Source organism: Stegodyphus dumicola, chromosome 3 (genome assembly GCF_044657685.1).
Source record: "Stegodyphus dumicola isolate Sdum_Otavi_A_Nest chromosome 3, ASM4465768v1".
In the NCBI taxonomy this organism is placed as follows: domain Eukaryota; kingdom Metazoa; phylum Arthropoda; class Arachnida; order Araneae; family Eresidae; genus Stegodyphus; species Stegodyphus dumicola.
The window spans coordinates 121,574,980-121,593,037 of record NC_140770.1 but is presented as its reverse complement, the minus strand read 5'-3'; the positions used below and the strand labels follow the sequence as shown (position 1 = coordinate 121,593,037).

The following is an 18,058-nucleotide window of genomic DNA, read 5'->3' as shown; positions in this document are numbered from 1 at the left end:
TGAGGTCCGGATTATGGGTGTCCGAATTAACGACTTTTGACTGTAGTAATAATTTTAAAAAAATACTTGTTTCATAGAAGTTTTATATATATTATAATGATTACGTATATATGCAAATAAAATACACATTTATTGATATTATTTCAGGTGACAAGATCATTAGTGTGACTGTCTCATTTACAAATATAGTATACGAAGATGCCTTAACAATTTTAAGCTATGCCTCTCCATATGATGTGCAACTTGAAATTGAAAGAACTCCAGATACATCCCGAACTATGCAGACTACACCACTGGGATCAAAGAGACTTGGTTCGTGCAGTTTCAACAACAGTGGGCAAAAACTCTTTCACCCACTTTATAGGAGTCAGAGCATAGATGATTTAACACAGATAGATAAAGATACACTTCCATCCCATGGTCTTGGACCTAGGCGCTCCCAGAGTGTTGGTGTTGCTGCTCATAAATTAGCTGCACACTTTAAAAATTCAGATTCCAAACTAGAGAAGAAAGAGCACAACCCTTCAGTTGTTTTATCAATTACTGGTTCTTTAAACGAAAAAATGTTAGCAAATGTTATGACAGATGGCAACCTTCATAATGGACTGCAATGGGAGAAAAGGTTTGAAGACACACTTGAAAGTGAAGATATAAAAATTCACGAGAGAAGAACTCCTGATAAAGATGTTAAAGTCGATATAGTTAAAGACATTACATCTACTAGTGATAGTGCTTCCAGCATATCTGAAGATGAAATAACTGAAATAGAAAATCATCGACAAAAGATTAGTGATACGGTATCTCATACACCAGTACAAAAGCAGGAGATATATAAATCAGCTATGAAAAGTGAAAATAACCATGGTAATAACTCACAAACACATCCACATGAGCATGTGGATGGCAAGAGAGCTAAAACTATGGCAGAAGCATCCAATGCCCTATGGCAGCTGGATCACAGCATAAAGAATAATAATATTTTGGCATCCAACTCGCCACACATATCTGAAAGTAGAGATCTTCCTCCTCCAAAAAATTGCACACCAAAAACAAAAATTAAGAAATTGACTGAAAATGAGGAAGGAAATGAATCTGATGTTTCAAGGGATTCACTGGAATTATCTAATAAAATAAAAGGAAGGCGATATACACCACAAACTCACACAACAGGAGATGTAGTTTCTCATTATAAGAACAATGTGAAAGAAAGCCATATGGTAAACTCACAGCATAAACCAAATTACCAACAGAAATATTCTAAAGCTCACCATAATGATGTTCCAAGAAATAAAGTCCAAAGAAATGAAATGGACCAGTTTCAAAATTCTGAAAGAATTTACACAAATAGTGTTATTAACAAAAATGCTGTATCACATAAAAATATCATCAATACACATGTATGTACAGAGGAAACAACAGAAAAAATAGATAAAGATAGAAGCAGCAATCAAGAAAGAATGCATACAGAACATAATAATCCAACATCCAAGCAATTAGTATATGAAAAACACAGAAACATGCAAGATAAAGCTTCAGCAAATAGAAATTCTCCAAAATCTGCCAATGACACATTCAACAATTATGGCCGAATAAATGGAGAAAATATCTATCAAGACAGACAACAGTTAAGAAATTGTGAAAATTTTCTTCATAGTTATGGATCTGGTAATAAGACTGCAGTTAATAATGATGCAGATCAAAAACATAAGTTACAACAAAACTCTAAATATGGCTATACGCAAAAAATAGTGCCAGTAAATTATCACATGCAAACACATGAGGACATAACAAAACATGAAACGACTATAAGACCAAGTGAAAACGAAAGTAAACTATATTTAAATCAACAAAAATTTATCAGAAAAAATCCAGTGGGAACATTTACTCAAATTAATCCCTTTCAGCAACCCGCTAGACAAAGAAATGTTGATCTGAAAGTGTGGAACCGGAAAGAGGATAAAAGTAAAGAAATATTAACAAATGGTGAAGCCTGTTACACAACTACTTGTGATTCTTCAGGTCAACAGTTCCGGCGTGAAGCGATGCCTAGTTCCCATTTACATAATCAGAGGACACTTGAAAGACAGTTTTGATTTCTGATTATGTCAATGGTAGTTGGTAAAACCTAAAAAATCTGAGGAATAATGATTGCAGAGAACAAATACTACAACGAGAAGCACACACACATTTCTTCATTCTGGAGATCACCAGTAAGACTTAAGCATTAGATAAACTATTAATATTGATATTCTTGACATATGTCAATATATTTTCGTAGACTATGTTCCTTTAAATTTTGTGTCTTAGTATGGTCTCTCTCTACACTTAAAATTCCCAATTCTGATTAATAAAAAAATTGCAGAGTACATTTATGAATAAGTGGTAGCTGGCTACCACATGAATACCAATAGTCATGTGACTATCTCTTCCCCATTTTTATGTCTGATAAGAGTTTATTTTTGTGGTAATTTTATTTCTAATGGTACAACCAAGACAGAAACATCAGTGATAACATAGTGAACTGATCTGAAGGGTTCAATCTTCCTTTAGCAGTCATAAATTTACTTTAGCAGCCTGTCTATTGACGACTTTTTTTGTAAAGCGTGGTCTGTTGGTTCTTTACAAATCTAAAACATAACTTTCTTGCAAATATTATTTTATGGAGTAATTAAAAATGAAGAGACATTGTGATCAATTTATTTTCATTTTGCCTCATACAAAAAAAAAATTGGTTCTACCATCACCATATCCCACTAATGAACCAACTCCATAAAATTGAGTCTTTGTTACTAAGTGCAGCATTACCAAAATAAGTTTGTCAGAATATCAAATTGCTTATTTTTCTAATGAATTCTTTTTTGATTTAGAAACAATATCCCAGTTAAATGAGAATGCAGTCTGAAACATCCATAACTGAAAATGACATTTTCTTGCAATGAAAGTTATTTTCCCTCTGTCCTCTGAATGTTTAAGTATAGTTGTAATCTAAAATCAATTTATTTCTAACAATTATTATAACACAATTTTATCTCTAACAATTATCATAACACATACATACATACATATATATATATATATATATATATAACATGTTTCCATTATTTAAACTCCATATTCTGGAAATGAGGCATCACATAACAATTTGAAATATTCCTGAATGTGTAAAAAATTATCTAAATATTTAGAATTTGTGACAATTGCAGATATATAAGTTACATTCAGTTCTAACGACTACTAAACCATAACAACACTGCAAATGTTATTTTTAAAATATGGTTATACTGATTCTTTTCACTTTGATGTATTCTTTTTTACTTTGATCAGATTATTTTTAAATATGTACAAATTTTCCTTTTTAATACAGTAATATCATATTTTATACAAAAACTTAATATTTTGCTGCATAGTCAATTCACTATGATTTTTTACTATGAAATATTTACAGACTCAAATAATGTATATATATTTTGTTTATATATTTATATCATGACAAAAGCATCTGTAAAATAAAAATTTTTAATCATTAGCCTTATTTCATTATATTGTACACATTTCATAATAGTCTAGTCACATGAATTGTTTTTCCTATAAATATAATTTTATACATAATTAGTCAGATAATTATCACATCTCAACACAAGTTAATACCTGAAGCTCACAGGAAGATTTTGATAAAATAACTATACATATGAAAAAAATGGCTAGATAAAAAGTACTTTTTAAACTAAAAAATTGATTCAGAAATAATTTGGATGCACACAAAATATTTAACATTTTGATACACATGAATAATACATTGATGTTGTACATAATAAAATTCTTTGTTAAATTTTACCATCTTTTCAAAGTTAGATTTTTTTTTTTTTTTTTTTTTTTGCTGTGCTTCCTGAATAAAATGTAAGAAATGCATGAATCTGAATTCCGATACCTGGTAAAAATCAGAATTTGCTAGGCATTAATTTGGTTCATTAACGCAGAATAACTGTTGCTATATTTTAAAGATAGAAGCAAGAAATTTTCCACAGCCCTCAGAAATCAGTTTGGACACTAAAGCCAAGACTTTTCCATAATGTAATAAAGTGAGGCATAACTTAAATATCATTCAAATTTTTTTAGAGTCTTAAGAAGTTGTTAACTCATACTTTTTGACTTGATAACAAAGTTAATAAGTTATTCATACTTTTTGGACTTCAGAAAGCTTTTTGCAGTGTGGAGGAAAAAAAAAATGATTTCAAATTACATTTACCATGAACAAGATTAGAAATGTCCTTCATTTATACACATTTAAATAAAAAAAAAATGATGATTGTTCAACATTTTAAATTTAAAACACAGCTTCATGCACACATAAAATAAATAAATAATAAGTGATGAAATAAATAGAAAATAAAACAATATTAATGTTTTTAGAAAAAGCCAATAAAAATTAAAATTTGAAAAAAAAAATCAGACCTAACTTGGTCACACAAATTTTAGTCTGATTGCAAATATATGAAGAATAACAGAACTGAAAATCATACAGTAATTTCTTTGACATATATATGTCACTATATATTTAGTACAAAAAACCATTCTGTATTGTAATTACAGTTTTTACTGATCAGTTAAAACTAAAAATTTGTACAGTGCAAAGTCCATAATCCAGACCTCAAAGCCACAAACTTTACGCATGCGTGTAGAGAATGCACATACATTGAGCATGCACGCATTGAAAGAGATGTTTAATAAAGTAAACAAATAAATATTAAGTTTTTTTTTTTTTTTTTTTTTTTTTTTTTTTTTTTTTTTTTTGTAAAATTTGATACTCTTTAGATCATAATTGCTCTTTATTTCATAAATTACAGTTTCATATTTTTAATTGTATAATTTCTGCATGCCATCTTACCAGATTTAAATTGATGATCTACAATCCGGAATCGAAGTCCCGACAAGTCCGGATTACTGACTTTGTACTGTATTAATAAATAAATATAAGGGAGGAGGATGGATGTGATATTTGCCATTAGTGATTAAACTGATTCATTTAATTACAAATCTCATTGATAAATTTAGGTAAGCAGCAATAGCAACAAGAACTCCCAAAATTGATGCCATTCTTAGGAAGCAAAGAACAAAAAGGAAAAGTTGCTTCTTTTCCTGTTTGTTGTCTTTTTGATATCTTTTTGTCCTTCTTTGTTGATCAAGCAATGCGATGATTCGAAGTTCCGACGAGTCCGGTACTTCCCTATCTACACTTTAAAATCTCCACAGAAATCTATATTTACATTTATTTTTTCAGTAAGTCATTTCCTTTTAAAAAAATATTTTTGTCATGCATACATGAATGACTAATATTAAAATATTTAAAGCAATTGAGAATCTGGCTATACACTCTCTATAGGGTAAGAGCAGATTAGTAGAATTGGAAATAGTTGTGCCTCAGTTGTACTATGCAATTGGAATTTTTGTTATATTACATACCAAAACCTTTTCAATTGGCTAAACAGAGTATTTTCCCCCTTAAATTAAGTTTTGGTAATTGCTTATAGCAGTTATCAGTGGTAATGTTTGAGTATACACCAGAAGGTTTAACAAACTGGCCATTCTCTATTTTACCTGATATGCAACAGTTCCTCCCCGTCCTTAGTAAGCCTATAAAAAGTCAGACCTAGATAATCATTTTTGACCAACCTAATATTTAATGCTTTTCCCCCTAATATATAATTATTTTAATTGCTGACACTGTATTATTACTCTGCTTAAATTTTCAGTACATATGCTGTGCTAAATAAACTATGTGTCAATGTATGGATTTATGAACTAAAAATTTAAAAGCATATACTATATAATCGAGAGTATAATGCAAACCTATAATTTCAAATTACTTTTTTTTTAATGTTTAGGTATATTCTTCATATAAAGTGCACCCTTTTCTTATGAAGAAACCTGAAATATTCATATGTGATGCTCTTATTTTTTGAAGTCACTCATTCAAACAATAATATACTGAATTGATATGTGATGTGATAAGGGGAACAATAATATGTGTGTGGAAGAAAATGCTTGAAGGAGTAAATAATTCTGCAAGCAGGATGGCTTGTATTCAGTGTAGGTGAGCACAAGAGTTTTATTCTAATTTTTTTAAAAAGGGGCCACAAATTGGATTAAGAAAGGACTTCCAACCAGAACCAGTTCACATTATTAGAAGTCAGATTTTTTTTTTTTTCTTTCTCTAGTCATTTGCAGCCATGCTTTTGAAATGAACATCAAAGGCTTTAGTATATCACATTTGCTTCAGTTGAAATAGAGTTGATGAGTTGATTTAGTGTTCTCTTTAGCAGTAAATATGGCTCCTGCCAAATGGGGGGGGGGGAAATGCTCATTTTTCAAATGCAGAGTCATTCAATTTGAGAAGAGAAAATGGAAATTGTGCTGGAGAAAGAATGTTTGGTGTTGGTGAAAGCTTCATATGCAAGTGGAAGAAAAATGAAATCCCAATAATTAAATAATTAATATAAAAAAGAATAAATGTGCTTTGAGTAAAGGAATAATGAAATGGACTATCCTTGCAGAAAGTGTTGTGAACTGGGTCCTAGAAAATCAACAGAATGGATTAATTATAATAAGAAACAGTGTACATTTACTTGCCTTAAAAAGAGGGGGAAAATATGCAAATGAAAGAAAAAACTTTAAAGCAACTTATAGTTGGTATAGTAGATTTATGGTGTAGTATGGTTCATGATATAGTAGATTTATGGTACTTATAGTTGGTATAGTAGATTTATGGCAAGGAATAATTTACTTCTAAGACAAAAAAAAGTTTTGCAAAGGCTTCCGAAAGATTTGGATAATAAATTGATTAGTTTCCAGAAGTATGTTATTGACCTACGAAGGCAAAAAAAGTATTTATTGACACATAATTGGAAATATGGATGAAACTCCAGTAATGTTTGATATGATAAGAAATAAAATAATTGATACGAAAGGATTCATATAAAAATATGTGAAAAGAAAATGGAAACTGGTGTTGGTGAAAGCTCCATACGCGAGTGGAAGAAAAATGAAATTACAATAATTAATATGCCAAAGAATAAATGCGCTTTGCATAAAGAAGTAATGAAATGGCCTATTTTAGAAGTCAGAATATCCATTATTTGGTCACGAAAAATCTTATTTCATTGTAGGGCTTCCCTGCTTAGCGGACTGTACAAAATTAAAACCCATGGTTACTTTTTAAAAATTGGCAATGCTTAAATGTAGGTTAGGTTAGGTTAAGTGCAAGGGCCACCTATAATTTACCCCGAGTAGGTAGGTACAGGCCGCTTACATTAGCTGTCCAGATTAGCAACACCTTCCTGGGGCCAATGGGATTGTTCTGGTGCCAAGGTGCCACTGTTACCTGATGCAACTATCATTGCAAGATCTACCATTGCTGGAGGAGTCACCGGTTCTCCCATCTTATGCCCAGACCTACTCTGGCTGGTGGAGAACTTAATTGCATGTTCATCATGCCTAGCCATTCATTGCTTATAGATACAATCCATGTACTTAGTTCTTTTACACACTTTGGTTATTATTGATTTTTTATAGCAATGTAATTTACACATACTGATTCGTTGACTTGCTGGTGTGCTTAGGTGCCTCATACTATTTATACTCGTATAGCGATGATTGTGTATGATTTGAAATGCTTTCATTGTTTGCTATGACCACTTTCAGCTAGAAATTCAAACAATAATAATTGGTGGCTTTTCTTTGTATATTGATTTGGTGAGATCACTGTATGTTGCACAGTTTTAGACTCCTTGATGCCAGAATATCTATTATTTGGGTTATGCACTTTCTAATATGGCTATTATTGACTGCACATCTGAGGTACTGATTCACATCTTGTTCCAATCTTTGTCTTCTCAGGTGCAGATTTATTGTCATTGTGTATCTTTTCAATATTTATTATTATAGAATTAAAAATTGCTTTTGCATCTTCTTATTAAATTTTATATAAATATGAAATAATGTGTGTTGGTAGGGTGCAAGATTTCAGAGTGGTAGGGTGCTAGATTCACTTATAAGTACAACAGTTTATTATTAAATAGTTTTTTTAAAAACCAAATATATTAGTACTAACAAATACTGGTTATTTCTTTCACAAATATTTTGTTTTTTATTATATAAAATTGATACATAATAATGAAAATATAATATATTTAAAACATACCAAATAATAACAGTTTTTGTATTTGATATTATTTTCCAGGATCCAGATAATCCAGTTATAAAATCAGTCAGGACTAGATTACCTAAATATTCTTCTAAATTTTGTTTTTGTATTTCTCAATACACCAATCAACTTGGGAACCTCGTACCATAATCGTAAAGCACAAGAAAGAAGCACTTGCGTCCTCAGGTTATGGTTATTAAATTCAGGCAGCATTACTGGTCTCACTCGAAAATTTAAACACCAGTTCATCTGATATTCATTCTGCATCAGTTGATATATGTAGCGAATATACATAGCAGTACCTTGCGCCTGCTGTGGGGGGTGAATTTGTTCCAGGAATGTCATTGAAACTATGGGAACTATAAAATCCACCTGTAAAAAGGTAATTATTATTTTTTTTTAATTTTGAATGTTACTTTTATATAATAGCAGCTACAGAAAAAGTCACAGCCTTCACAATTAATCACCGAAGCTGACTGCCAACTAAAATCCAATCAGATTTCAACACCTTGTGCAAGCAAATTTAACTATTGCTGTCAACAATTATTTTAATTTATATTTTTAATTACTTACATTTAATGGATAGGAGTTCTGCCTCAAAATATATACAGCAATACAGAATAGAACAGTTAAAATTAGTAACCAGGAACCACAGAACAAATTTTCATCATAAATAGCTTTATCCCACAATTTTTAACAATGCATCTCCAAATATTTTCATCACTGATATAAATGAATTTTGTTACCATTTTTGCACACTCTGTTATGAGGTAAAATACATTTTCTTGAACAAATCCTATATATAGCTCAGCATTGCCTTCAGTTGTACCAAAATTCATGTGGTACCAGTACAGAGGAAATTAAACTATTTTGAAGCTACATTCTTCTGTAATATTTTTGCTATTTTTGCCTGACCTTGCCCTCCTTTTTTATACCAGGCACAATTTGTGCTCTGATTTCATTCATAATAAGTTGCTATAATATTAAAGTACCATTTAAATTATTACAAAATCAGAAAATAATGAACACTGTTTAACACTTTCAGGGGCATTAATGTGATGTAGTTATTTCTGTTAACAAATAATCACCTACAAGGAAAGTGCACAACCTTTGCCCTGTTCATTTTACCTGAATTCTGCATAATTAGAGATAGAAAGAGATCTTCTCTCCCCTTAAAAACTGGCAAAAGCATATCATTTATCACTTTGCTTCTGATTTATTATTGTCGTGGTTATTAAATATTACCCAGGAATAAGTCTTCTCCCATTCTTTGTCATACTGACAAATTCCTCACATTCAGATGCTGGAGGAATAATACGACAATTGTATCATTTAGGTTTTTTTTAAAACATTCATTTGATATTTATTCATCTTGACAGTTTTATATCTGAAAAAAAAAAAAAAAAAAAAGATGAAAAATAGGGTTAGAAACTAACACAATAAATCAAAAATACCCAAAGTGTTGTGATGTCACCCAGAGTAATGCCCAACCTTTGTAAATACAGATTAATATTGCCAAAGCAATAATTACTCCTGTTTGAAATTACACAGGGTGTCACTTGGACATCGCACTTTTGAACCTTGCTTTTGACTGAAGTAAAAATTACCTGACAAGACTTTCTAACATATGTTTGGTGGTTATTACCAGATTTAAAAAAAAATAATAATAATAATAATTTTGGAATTTTTGTTGTGAAAAACAATTTAAAATTGGGTATTTCTAAAGTTTTACTCAAGTTAGCCATTCATAAACAGTAAAAGTATTTTCTCTCTCTCTCTCTCTATATATATATATATATAAAAAAAAAAAAGTTTACTCTTTTTATGAAATAAATAGTAAATAGACTGTTAACATAAATGTAGAATAGAAACATCTGTCAACCCTACCGGTACTGCATTTTTAGTTACACACTAATTTAAATATTTGGCTCTTTAATTTGCATATGACCCTGACCTTTCTAGAAACATGACCTCAAACTTTAAAACTAAATATCTCTGTTGATTTTCATTACATAGGTGTCAAATATCTTATATTTTACTTTTTAGAATGCATATAAACTTTTACTAATTATAACTGTAGAAATAAGAATGGGACCGTGTAAAAGTTAGATTTCATAACTTTAAATTCTTTTTTAAATGATAAAAAGCATGTATATATGTTTTCTTTAAAACCCTTTTGTAATTGGAAATATATGTACATGACCAACAACTGTGGAAATTAAGGCCATATAAAGACCTTTATGGATATATATTATAATGATAAAAAGTCAGCGATAAAATTATAAGCACCAGTAGACCCACTATGCATAAATAATTTAGCATGAAAGTTTTTGAAGATAATAAGCGCCATTTGCTGAAGACTATTTAGCATAAACAACGACAATACATTCTTTATAAAATAACAGGATTATGTTTTATTTTTTAATAAGGAAACAACATAAATCCAGTCTTAGAGCTATCTATCTTCTACTGAGTACACAGCAGCCATGATTACAGTCATCTATGGAACCATCTGAAAACAATCTAATTAATTACTTTCCATATATATTGCTCAGCAAAATAAATTTAGATAGCAGACAACAGCATATTTACAATATAAAAAACTTCAAAGTAAATAATAAGTTTTAATAAAAAATGCACTTTTTTGTAAAATTATTTATCCTATACATCTATTTAGTAAACCCATTCTCAAAATTTCTTGTCATCTATATTTCATGTTATATATTTTAGCTGTCATTTGTTTCAAATTTCTAAATTAAGTACCCATCATTTACTTAAATTAAAACTCTAAAATAGCAATTAATTAGATACTTTAGCTACTACAATTCCAGAGAGTGTTTATGACATCCAAATAAATACAAAAATCACTTTACAGAAAGACTTTGCTTACCTCGAGAAATATGGCACTTAAAGTTTCAAATGCATCAATCATTAGCAAGTAGTCAACCTCAGATAACAGTCTGACAATTAATCCTTCACCTTGAAGTATATTTGACAGTCTTTGAGCTTCTTCAATGTCCATTTCAGTATGAAGAATAAAAACAGAAATAGTATCTACTGGAGGTGCAGAAGGACTAGGCGCTCTATCTATTGAAAGGGTTGAAATCTGCTTTTCAACACAAGACACTGTTTCATTCTTATAATTATTTGAAATGCACGAAGCGTTTTGTTTTTCAGCATTAGAAACAGTTCTATTTTTAGATGTATTTGGAATACATGAAATTTGTTTTTCTAAATGAGAGACATTATTATCTTTGGAGCTCCCTTGTATGCTACTACTTTCATATACAATTTCAGATGCAACAATATTCTTTTTCATACTTTTATACACATTGCTTTCAGGTGTTTCATCTTTATGCTGCAAATCACACTGCACAGATACACAGAGACCAATTTTCATCAGTCTAGTATTAAATTCATTATGAACCTCTACTTTGCAACAATCACAAAACACAGAATTTGTTTCTAAATAAGAACTGTAATTTTCAGGAAATGGAAGTGCTATCTTTCTCAGAATACCTATAAAAAACTATTATTTAGAAATGCATATAACAAAGTAAAAAGTTTTTTAAAAAGAAAAGAAAACTCAGAAAAGATAAATTTAATTATTAGCAATACAGTTTTCTTTTATTAATTGAATACCAGAATCATTTTTCTTAAACTGAAATTATTGTAGAACAAATGTAGTTTGTTTTATTATGGCACAAAAACGGGTAATTTTATTATCATAAATTAGTTTGACTTTCAGAGGTAAAAAATATGGCAATAGAAGAATAGCATTTGCATTAAGGAAAAATCTAATTCATGATTAAGCACATCAAAACTTTAAAAATTATAAAAAATTTTGGCCTATTTATTCACTAAATTTTCATTGTAGCATTTTGTTTAAAAAATAAATAACTCAAAAGAATGAAGTATTATTTGGGGTGGGGAATTAAGAGGCAAACAGCAGGCAGTCATTCATTATATTATGATAGTGAAACTACATATCGAAACTCAGACAGGAAAAATAACATAGCAATAACCTGAGTAAACAAAAACAGAGTTTGATTGCTATAGCTTTTATTTTAACATAAATGCTTTCAATAATTCAATATTATCACCTTCTTCAATTGCAACTGAATGAAAGATAAATACTACAAACATAGATATAGGTGGACAAACATAAACATAGGTGGATTTTAGTACCTCAGCTGTCGAACCTCACAGGTGTACTTACTCTGCCCTAATTTTCATGCAGAAATCTTGAGCAATGGATCTGAGGGAAACCTATTTTTTTTACCCTCTCAGTAGCCTCTCAAAAGGGCTTTCAGCTTAATAATATTTTAGTGCTCCTATGCAGAAAAGACACTACAGATGTACAAACATCCATACATTCTAAGTATTCAAATCTGAGCTATTATAGTCAACTCATCTACCGCAAATCAAAATTTCAAGAATTTACTACAGTACAAAGTCTAAAATTTGAACATTCAGTATACAAGATGATCTAATTTTTAGACACTGAGAGGAGGGGATTCTCATTAAAAGTCTTGGATTGGAGAATATAATACTTAATAAAAAGTAATTTTTCCACTGACTAACTGAGATTTCTGGAGGTTATGAGCAGGCTCTTGAGTCACTGTACAGGGCTAGCATTTTCCTACCTGATGTAAACAGTAAATGAAGTCTCAAGACATATTTTTTAAAGTGGAATGTTGCTTTTTTTTGGGGGGGGCAACAAAGAAGGTAGGAAAAAAAAAAAAAAAGATTCTAAGGAACCTAAGCTGAATTTAACCTAGCAAACTATGCTTTCTAATTTGACCCAGCTTATTATTTTTTCCAGGCTATTTTTATTGCAGCTATCTTATCAGAATTAAAGTTTGAATAACTGCCATAAAAAGATCCTCAGAGTGAAAACATGCTTCAATGCTAATCAAGCAAAAAGAGGAATTGCTTTAGGAAAAAAAAAAAAAAAAAAAGATGGATGAAGGTACATATGTCTCAACATTATGCAAATATTATGGGACTGTAAAGTCAACAGAAGACAATATAAAAACAGAAAAAAGAAACTATTTGAATATCTTGTGGATTTTGATATCGCACTCAAAATGAAAAACAAAAAATTGTTCATTATACTAAAAATGCTCATCATGACAGAATGATGATTGAATGGATGAGAGAGCATCAAAATGAGGACATGTAAATTATGGGTCAATGCTAATGGTTTAACCCTAAATATTTCACGAGAAAACAGTCTAAAAACTGAATGCACGTATTCAACAGGTTGGTTAATCAAATTTAAGCAGTTAAAGCAGGTGAAAAACCTTCAGTTGATACTGAAACAGCTGAACAAAACGTTATCTTCAAGATAAATTTCTAACATTGACAAAACTGATCTTTTCTAGCAATATATAGTCCTCCAAATACTGTGGCAACCAAACCTGATGATGATGAAAAAAACCTGATGCCAAAGATTTCAAAGCGAGACTAATGATTATGGCATGTGCAAATGTTGCAGGAAAGCAAAATGCATAACCATGAGCATTTAAAGAATCATTTCATTCCCAAGGCTAGGCAACATTTGAACCTGGATGTTACTGGAGATATAAAAATTTCTTTTCTTACTATTATGTCTGTATTATATTCCCCAATCCAAGACTTTTAATGCGAATCCCCTCCTCTCAGTGTCTACAAATTACTATGACTATTTGTATCACATTTCACTTAAAATTGTAGTAAAAGATAATGTTCCCATCTTGTTCTTTCATCCAAATTCTACACCAATCATTCAGTCATTCAGTTAGATTTTATGCACAGAAAAAAAATCAGATTTTATTCCACACACACACACACACACACACACACACACACAAAAAAAAAAAAAAAAAAAAAAAAAAAACTGAAATTACTTTTTTGCTAACCGAATATATGAAGATGACATGACAGAAGTTTTCCATTGCGATGACACAATGCCTCAATCATCAATCAGTTAAAGAATTGCGAATTTTGCAATATGATTTTAAATTTGGAAAATTTCCCTGCTGATAGTAAAGAAAGTAACGAAGAGTTAATTAAAATGAAAAGATACTGAATGACAATTTAGTGAGAATTCTCAACACAGCAATTATAGGACTTCAACAATGAAATTTTCTAATTGAAAAAGAAATCATGAGTCATAAAAAAATGAAATAGCTTACATTGAAAGAACTGTTTAATAAAACAAGCAAAACAAGATTGAGCTTTGTTTTTTCTTTTTGTTGTTGTTATTCCTCCCTCCCCCCTTTTTTTGTAAATTTTGATTCTTTTAAGGCCATAAATGTTTCATTCTTTAATAAATAACTATTTTACATTTTTAATTTTAGAATTTCTACATATCATCTTACTAGATTTAAAATGATAATCTAAAATCTAGAATTGCCGAATTTCTACAATTCCAGATCTTGGACTTTGTACTGTAGTAGCTAGCTACCCATGACACTATCTATAATGGATCTTGACACAGCTGACAGGACCTGGCATACATGTATCATAATCAAGCTCATGCAAATTGATTTTGCAGCCCAATTTATTCACATAATTAATAGTAGCTGACTAATCATTCTTTCTCCTGAGTTAATTAGATTATTTCATCAACTCGTCAAGTTCTTGCTAGTGTCATGCAGGAATCTCTTCTTGAGCTAACATTATTCAACATTTTTATCAATGTCATCCCAAGATCATTTAATGTCATTCTAGGACTTTATGCAGATGACACAGCCATCCTCTCACGACACCCAAGCTTGACTATTCTGGTACAAAATATTATCTCCCATGCCTTAAGCTCTGGCTCGTTACCTGGAAAACCATGATTTTTTTCCAGATCACCCACCCTGTATCCTTCCATTAAAAGTTTTTTGATGACTATATTCCCTTGTCAAATACTTAAAGCATTTTAGGAGTGATACTTTATTCTAAATTACGTTGGTATCTCCATATTGAGTCCATCCTAAAAAAAGGGAGATTATCAAGTCCCAGTTATATCCATTATTAGCTTGAAAGAGCCATCTGTCTATTAAAAACAAAGCTCTTCTTTACACCTCAATCATCAGACCAATTTTTATGTATGCTTATACAATATGGGGTACTGCAGCAAAGATGCATGTCAACATGCTTCAAGCCTTTCAAAGTATGGTCCTTTGTTTAATCCTTAATGCAGCTCAGTACATTTGTAATGATATGATTCATTCAGACCTAAAAATTACATACCTGCATGCATTAATCAATATAGTCAAAATTTCTTTTCCAAAATTGAACAAATTAATAACTGTCTTCAACAACTCCCTGCCTACGACTCCGCGATTCACAGTTCAGTACACTGTGAATTGCAGGATGGGATCTAGATCCATCCAATGACAGATCTAGGTCCATCATGGAATCTTTCTGATTGCTAATAGGCAACACCATGCTCCCTTTATCTCAGTTCCAGTAGCGATGATGCCAATGATGGATGCAACACTCAGAGCTCCTGCTTCAAGAACTTAAAATGCTATGCTTATCATTCTCCAGCTCAAGATATCATCTACTGCCTAAAAAGAGTCCTTTTTTACACTGTTATCGGTCTGTTTGTACTTAGAATCATATCTTACCCACATAATTAATTTCTGCTTATGGATCTTACCTCACATTATAAGCCTATAAATCATTAATTGCTTTTTTCTCTTCCTTAATTTATATTGTTGTACTGTATTTAAAAATTATTTTAAAAAAAAAACCCTAAAATATAAAATACAAAAAGAATACACTTTAAATTCTCTCTTCATGAGCTTTCTTGAGCCATGTCTAGCTAAAAATTTTCCATTATTAACTACTATGTATATTTCTGTTTCTGCTCACTTTTAAATTTTCTGATGAGGAGGCAGATGTTTACTAATTGTACGTAACAAAAAGAAACAAAGCAGGTAGTGCTATGTAAGAGTAAAAAATGGAATCAGAAATCATCTCTTTGTAAATGGGTGGAACAAACATGCTAGAATTTTAGACATTGTTTAATGTGGGAGATAGTTATGGATATGTAAAATCCCAAGCAAATCTAATTTGCCAATTCAGTTTTTCTAGAAGTATTCATTTACAAATTCATTTCACCAATTTTTTAAATAATTATTTCCTTTAACCACTTGCACTACGACTAAACTTCACAGTTGCGGTGCCGTGCGCTACAATATAACAAGCGGTAAAGTGCCTCATTTACGCCACTCCAGGTCTGCGTCTGCAAGTGCATGTGTGTGATTATGGCAAAGCCTCGACGGCCATCTGCCTAAGGGGTGGGATGCCTTTGTGGAGGACTTTCTATGGGAAACCGGCTCGTATACACGTTACACATGGGGAAAATCACGAAAACGCCCATGTAGCCAGCCCGTTCATGGGATTCGAACCTCGGACCAAACTACCAGTGTTCAGCAACTTTATCACTCGGCCGCTGGTGGGCCCGCATCTGCGAGTGCAATCCAGAGCTGTAACTCAAGAATAAACAATCTCGTTGTCAGGCGACGTGTGCACCATTTTATTTTAATTTTTTCGCGTGGTTTGAGACAAAAGCATCTCGACGTGCGTGGCACATCTTTTTAGCGCAAGTGGTTAAATAGGGACCATATTTTGTATATAAATTAATCCATATGTCACTACTTGATATGGCCATAATTATTAATACATAGTCAGTCATTCACAAACACTAAAGCTGGCATGCATGGCAAAAGAGTACTATCACTCTATAATGGGAAAAACCAAAAAAGATGAGAAGTTAAGACATGCCTACATCATAAAACTAGTTGCTGATCCTCTGTGGTACTCTAAATTACCTCTGCTTCTAAACTTCAGATACATAAACTTTATAAGATTTGTTTACTAATAACTGTAAAGCCCATAAAGGCTATCAATATTATAAGGAATTAAATAAAAATGAGATTATGAATAACAGTAATGCATTGCTATGTTTGTCTTTCTGCACAGCACACATGTGAGAAAAAATAAGGCTATATATGCAGAACTACATCCTGCAGTCATCATATAGATATAATTAACAGATAATAAGATATGCAAATATACTAATAATATGCCATATTGTTTTAAGAAGCTAGTTGCTTTTAAAACAATTATGACCTTCAAGTACTCAGAACAATATTAAAATACCAGTTCTTTTCCAACTTTACTATTATTTTTATTTTTACTTTAGCATACTTCCTTAGCATCAAGAACACCAGTTTATTTTACCTTCATTTTTGATAATATTTTCCTTGCACAACTATATTTTTCATTTCATAGCTGTTTTTTCATTCAACAATCACAGCTTTTTTTCCTTTACTGCAATGGATTTTAATATTAAAGATTTGAAATATTTCACAGTGATTATGTTTACCTAGACCTATGACTAAATGTCATACGCATTCTTTTGAGTGCTTGTGAAATAGTGCAATAAATGCTAACCCTGGCAGACTTTTGACTCATTTAATTTAATTCATGTGGCATCATATGCATCCCAAAGAAAAAAATGTCTGCTATGCTTTTATGCTTGTTGTTTAAAACTTTATATTATTCTTTTTATTGCAATGTTTATTAATTAACATTAATTTTTTTATTTTAGTTTTGCAGTAAATTTAAGTCCACATTTTGCCTTCCTTTTGAACAGGGAGAGGGATAAGAGATTTTCAGGGATAAAACCAACAGATATCAAAAAGGAGAAATTATCAACAGAAGTCTATTAACAAGGGTAAGAGACTTAAAATATAAAACAAAAAAGGAAAGATGCTTAGTATCGAGCCAAAGAAGTAAGTGAAAATGTACCTATATGATATTCAAAATGCATTTGATGGCTTTAACAGAAAGTACTGAAATATTTTTGTC

At 30.9% G+C, this 18,058-nt stretch overlaps 2 protein-coding genes across 6 annotated transcripts in view; one reads left to right on the top strand and one right to left on the bottom strand.

The window, feature by feature from the left end:
- The window catches only part of LOC118199314 (uncharacterized), a 135,227-nt gene extending 131,701 nt beyond the window's left edge, over window positions 1-3,526 (top strand). For both annotated transcript variants that reach the window (XM_085813253.1, XM_085813252.1), the window contains exon 6: window positions 148-3,526. In XM_085813253.1, the coding sequence (XP_085669379.1) occupies window positions 148-2,093 (1,946 nt within the window). In that variant the 3' untranslated portion in view covers window positions 2,094-3,526. The remainder of the gene's footprint in view (window positions 1-147) is intronic.
- A 4,455-nt stretch (window positions 3,527-7,981) lies between these two features.
- The window catches only part of LOC146998076 (uncharacterized), a 29,285-nt gene continuing 19,208 nt past the window's right edge, over window positions 7,982-18,058 (bottom strand). The window contains exons 4-5 of one of the 4 annotated variants that reach the window (XM_085813258.1): window positions 11,091-11,719; window positions 7,982-8,572 (exon numbers count right to left, since the gene is read on the bottom strand). In XM_085813258.1, the coding sequence (XP_085669384.1) occupies window positions 8,276-8,572; window positions 11,091-11,600 (807 nt within the window). In that variant the 5' untranslated portion in view covers window positions 11,601-11,719 and the 3' untranslated portion in view covers window positions 7,982-8,275. Of the gene's footprint in view, window positions 8,573-10,593; window positions 10,713-11,090; window positions 11,720-14,095; window positions 14,224-18,058 lie in introns of those variants that run through there. The other 3 variants (XR_015040251.1, XR_015040252.1, XR_015040253.1) reach the window with 3 other exon arrangements.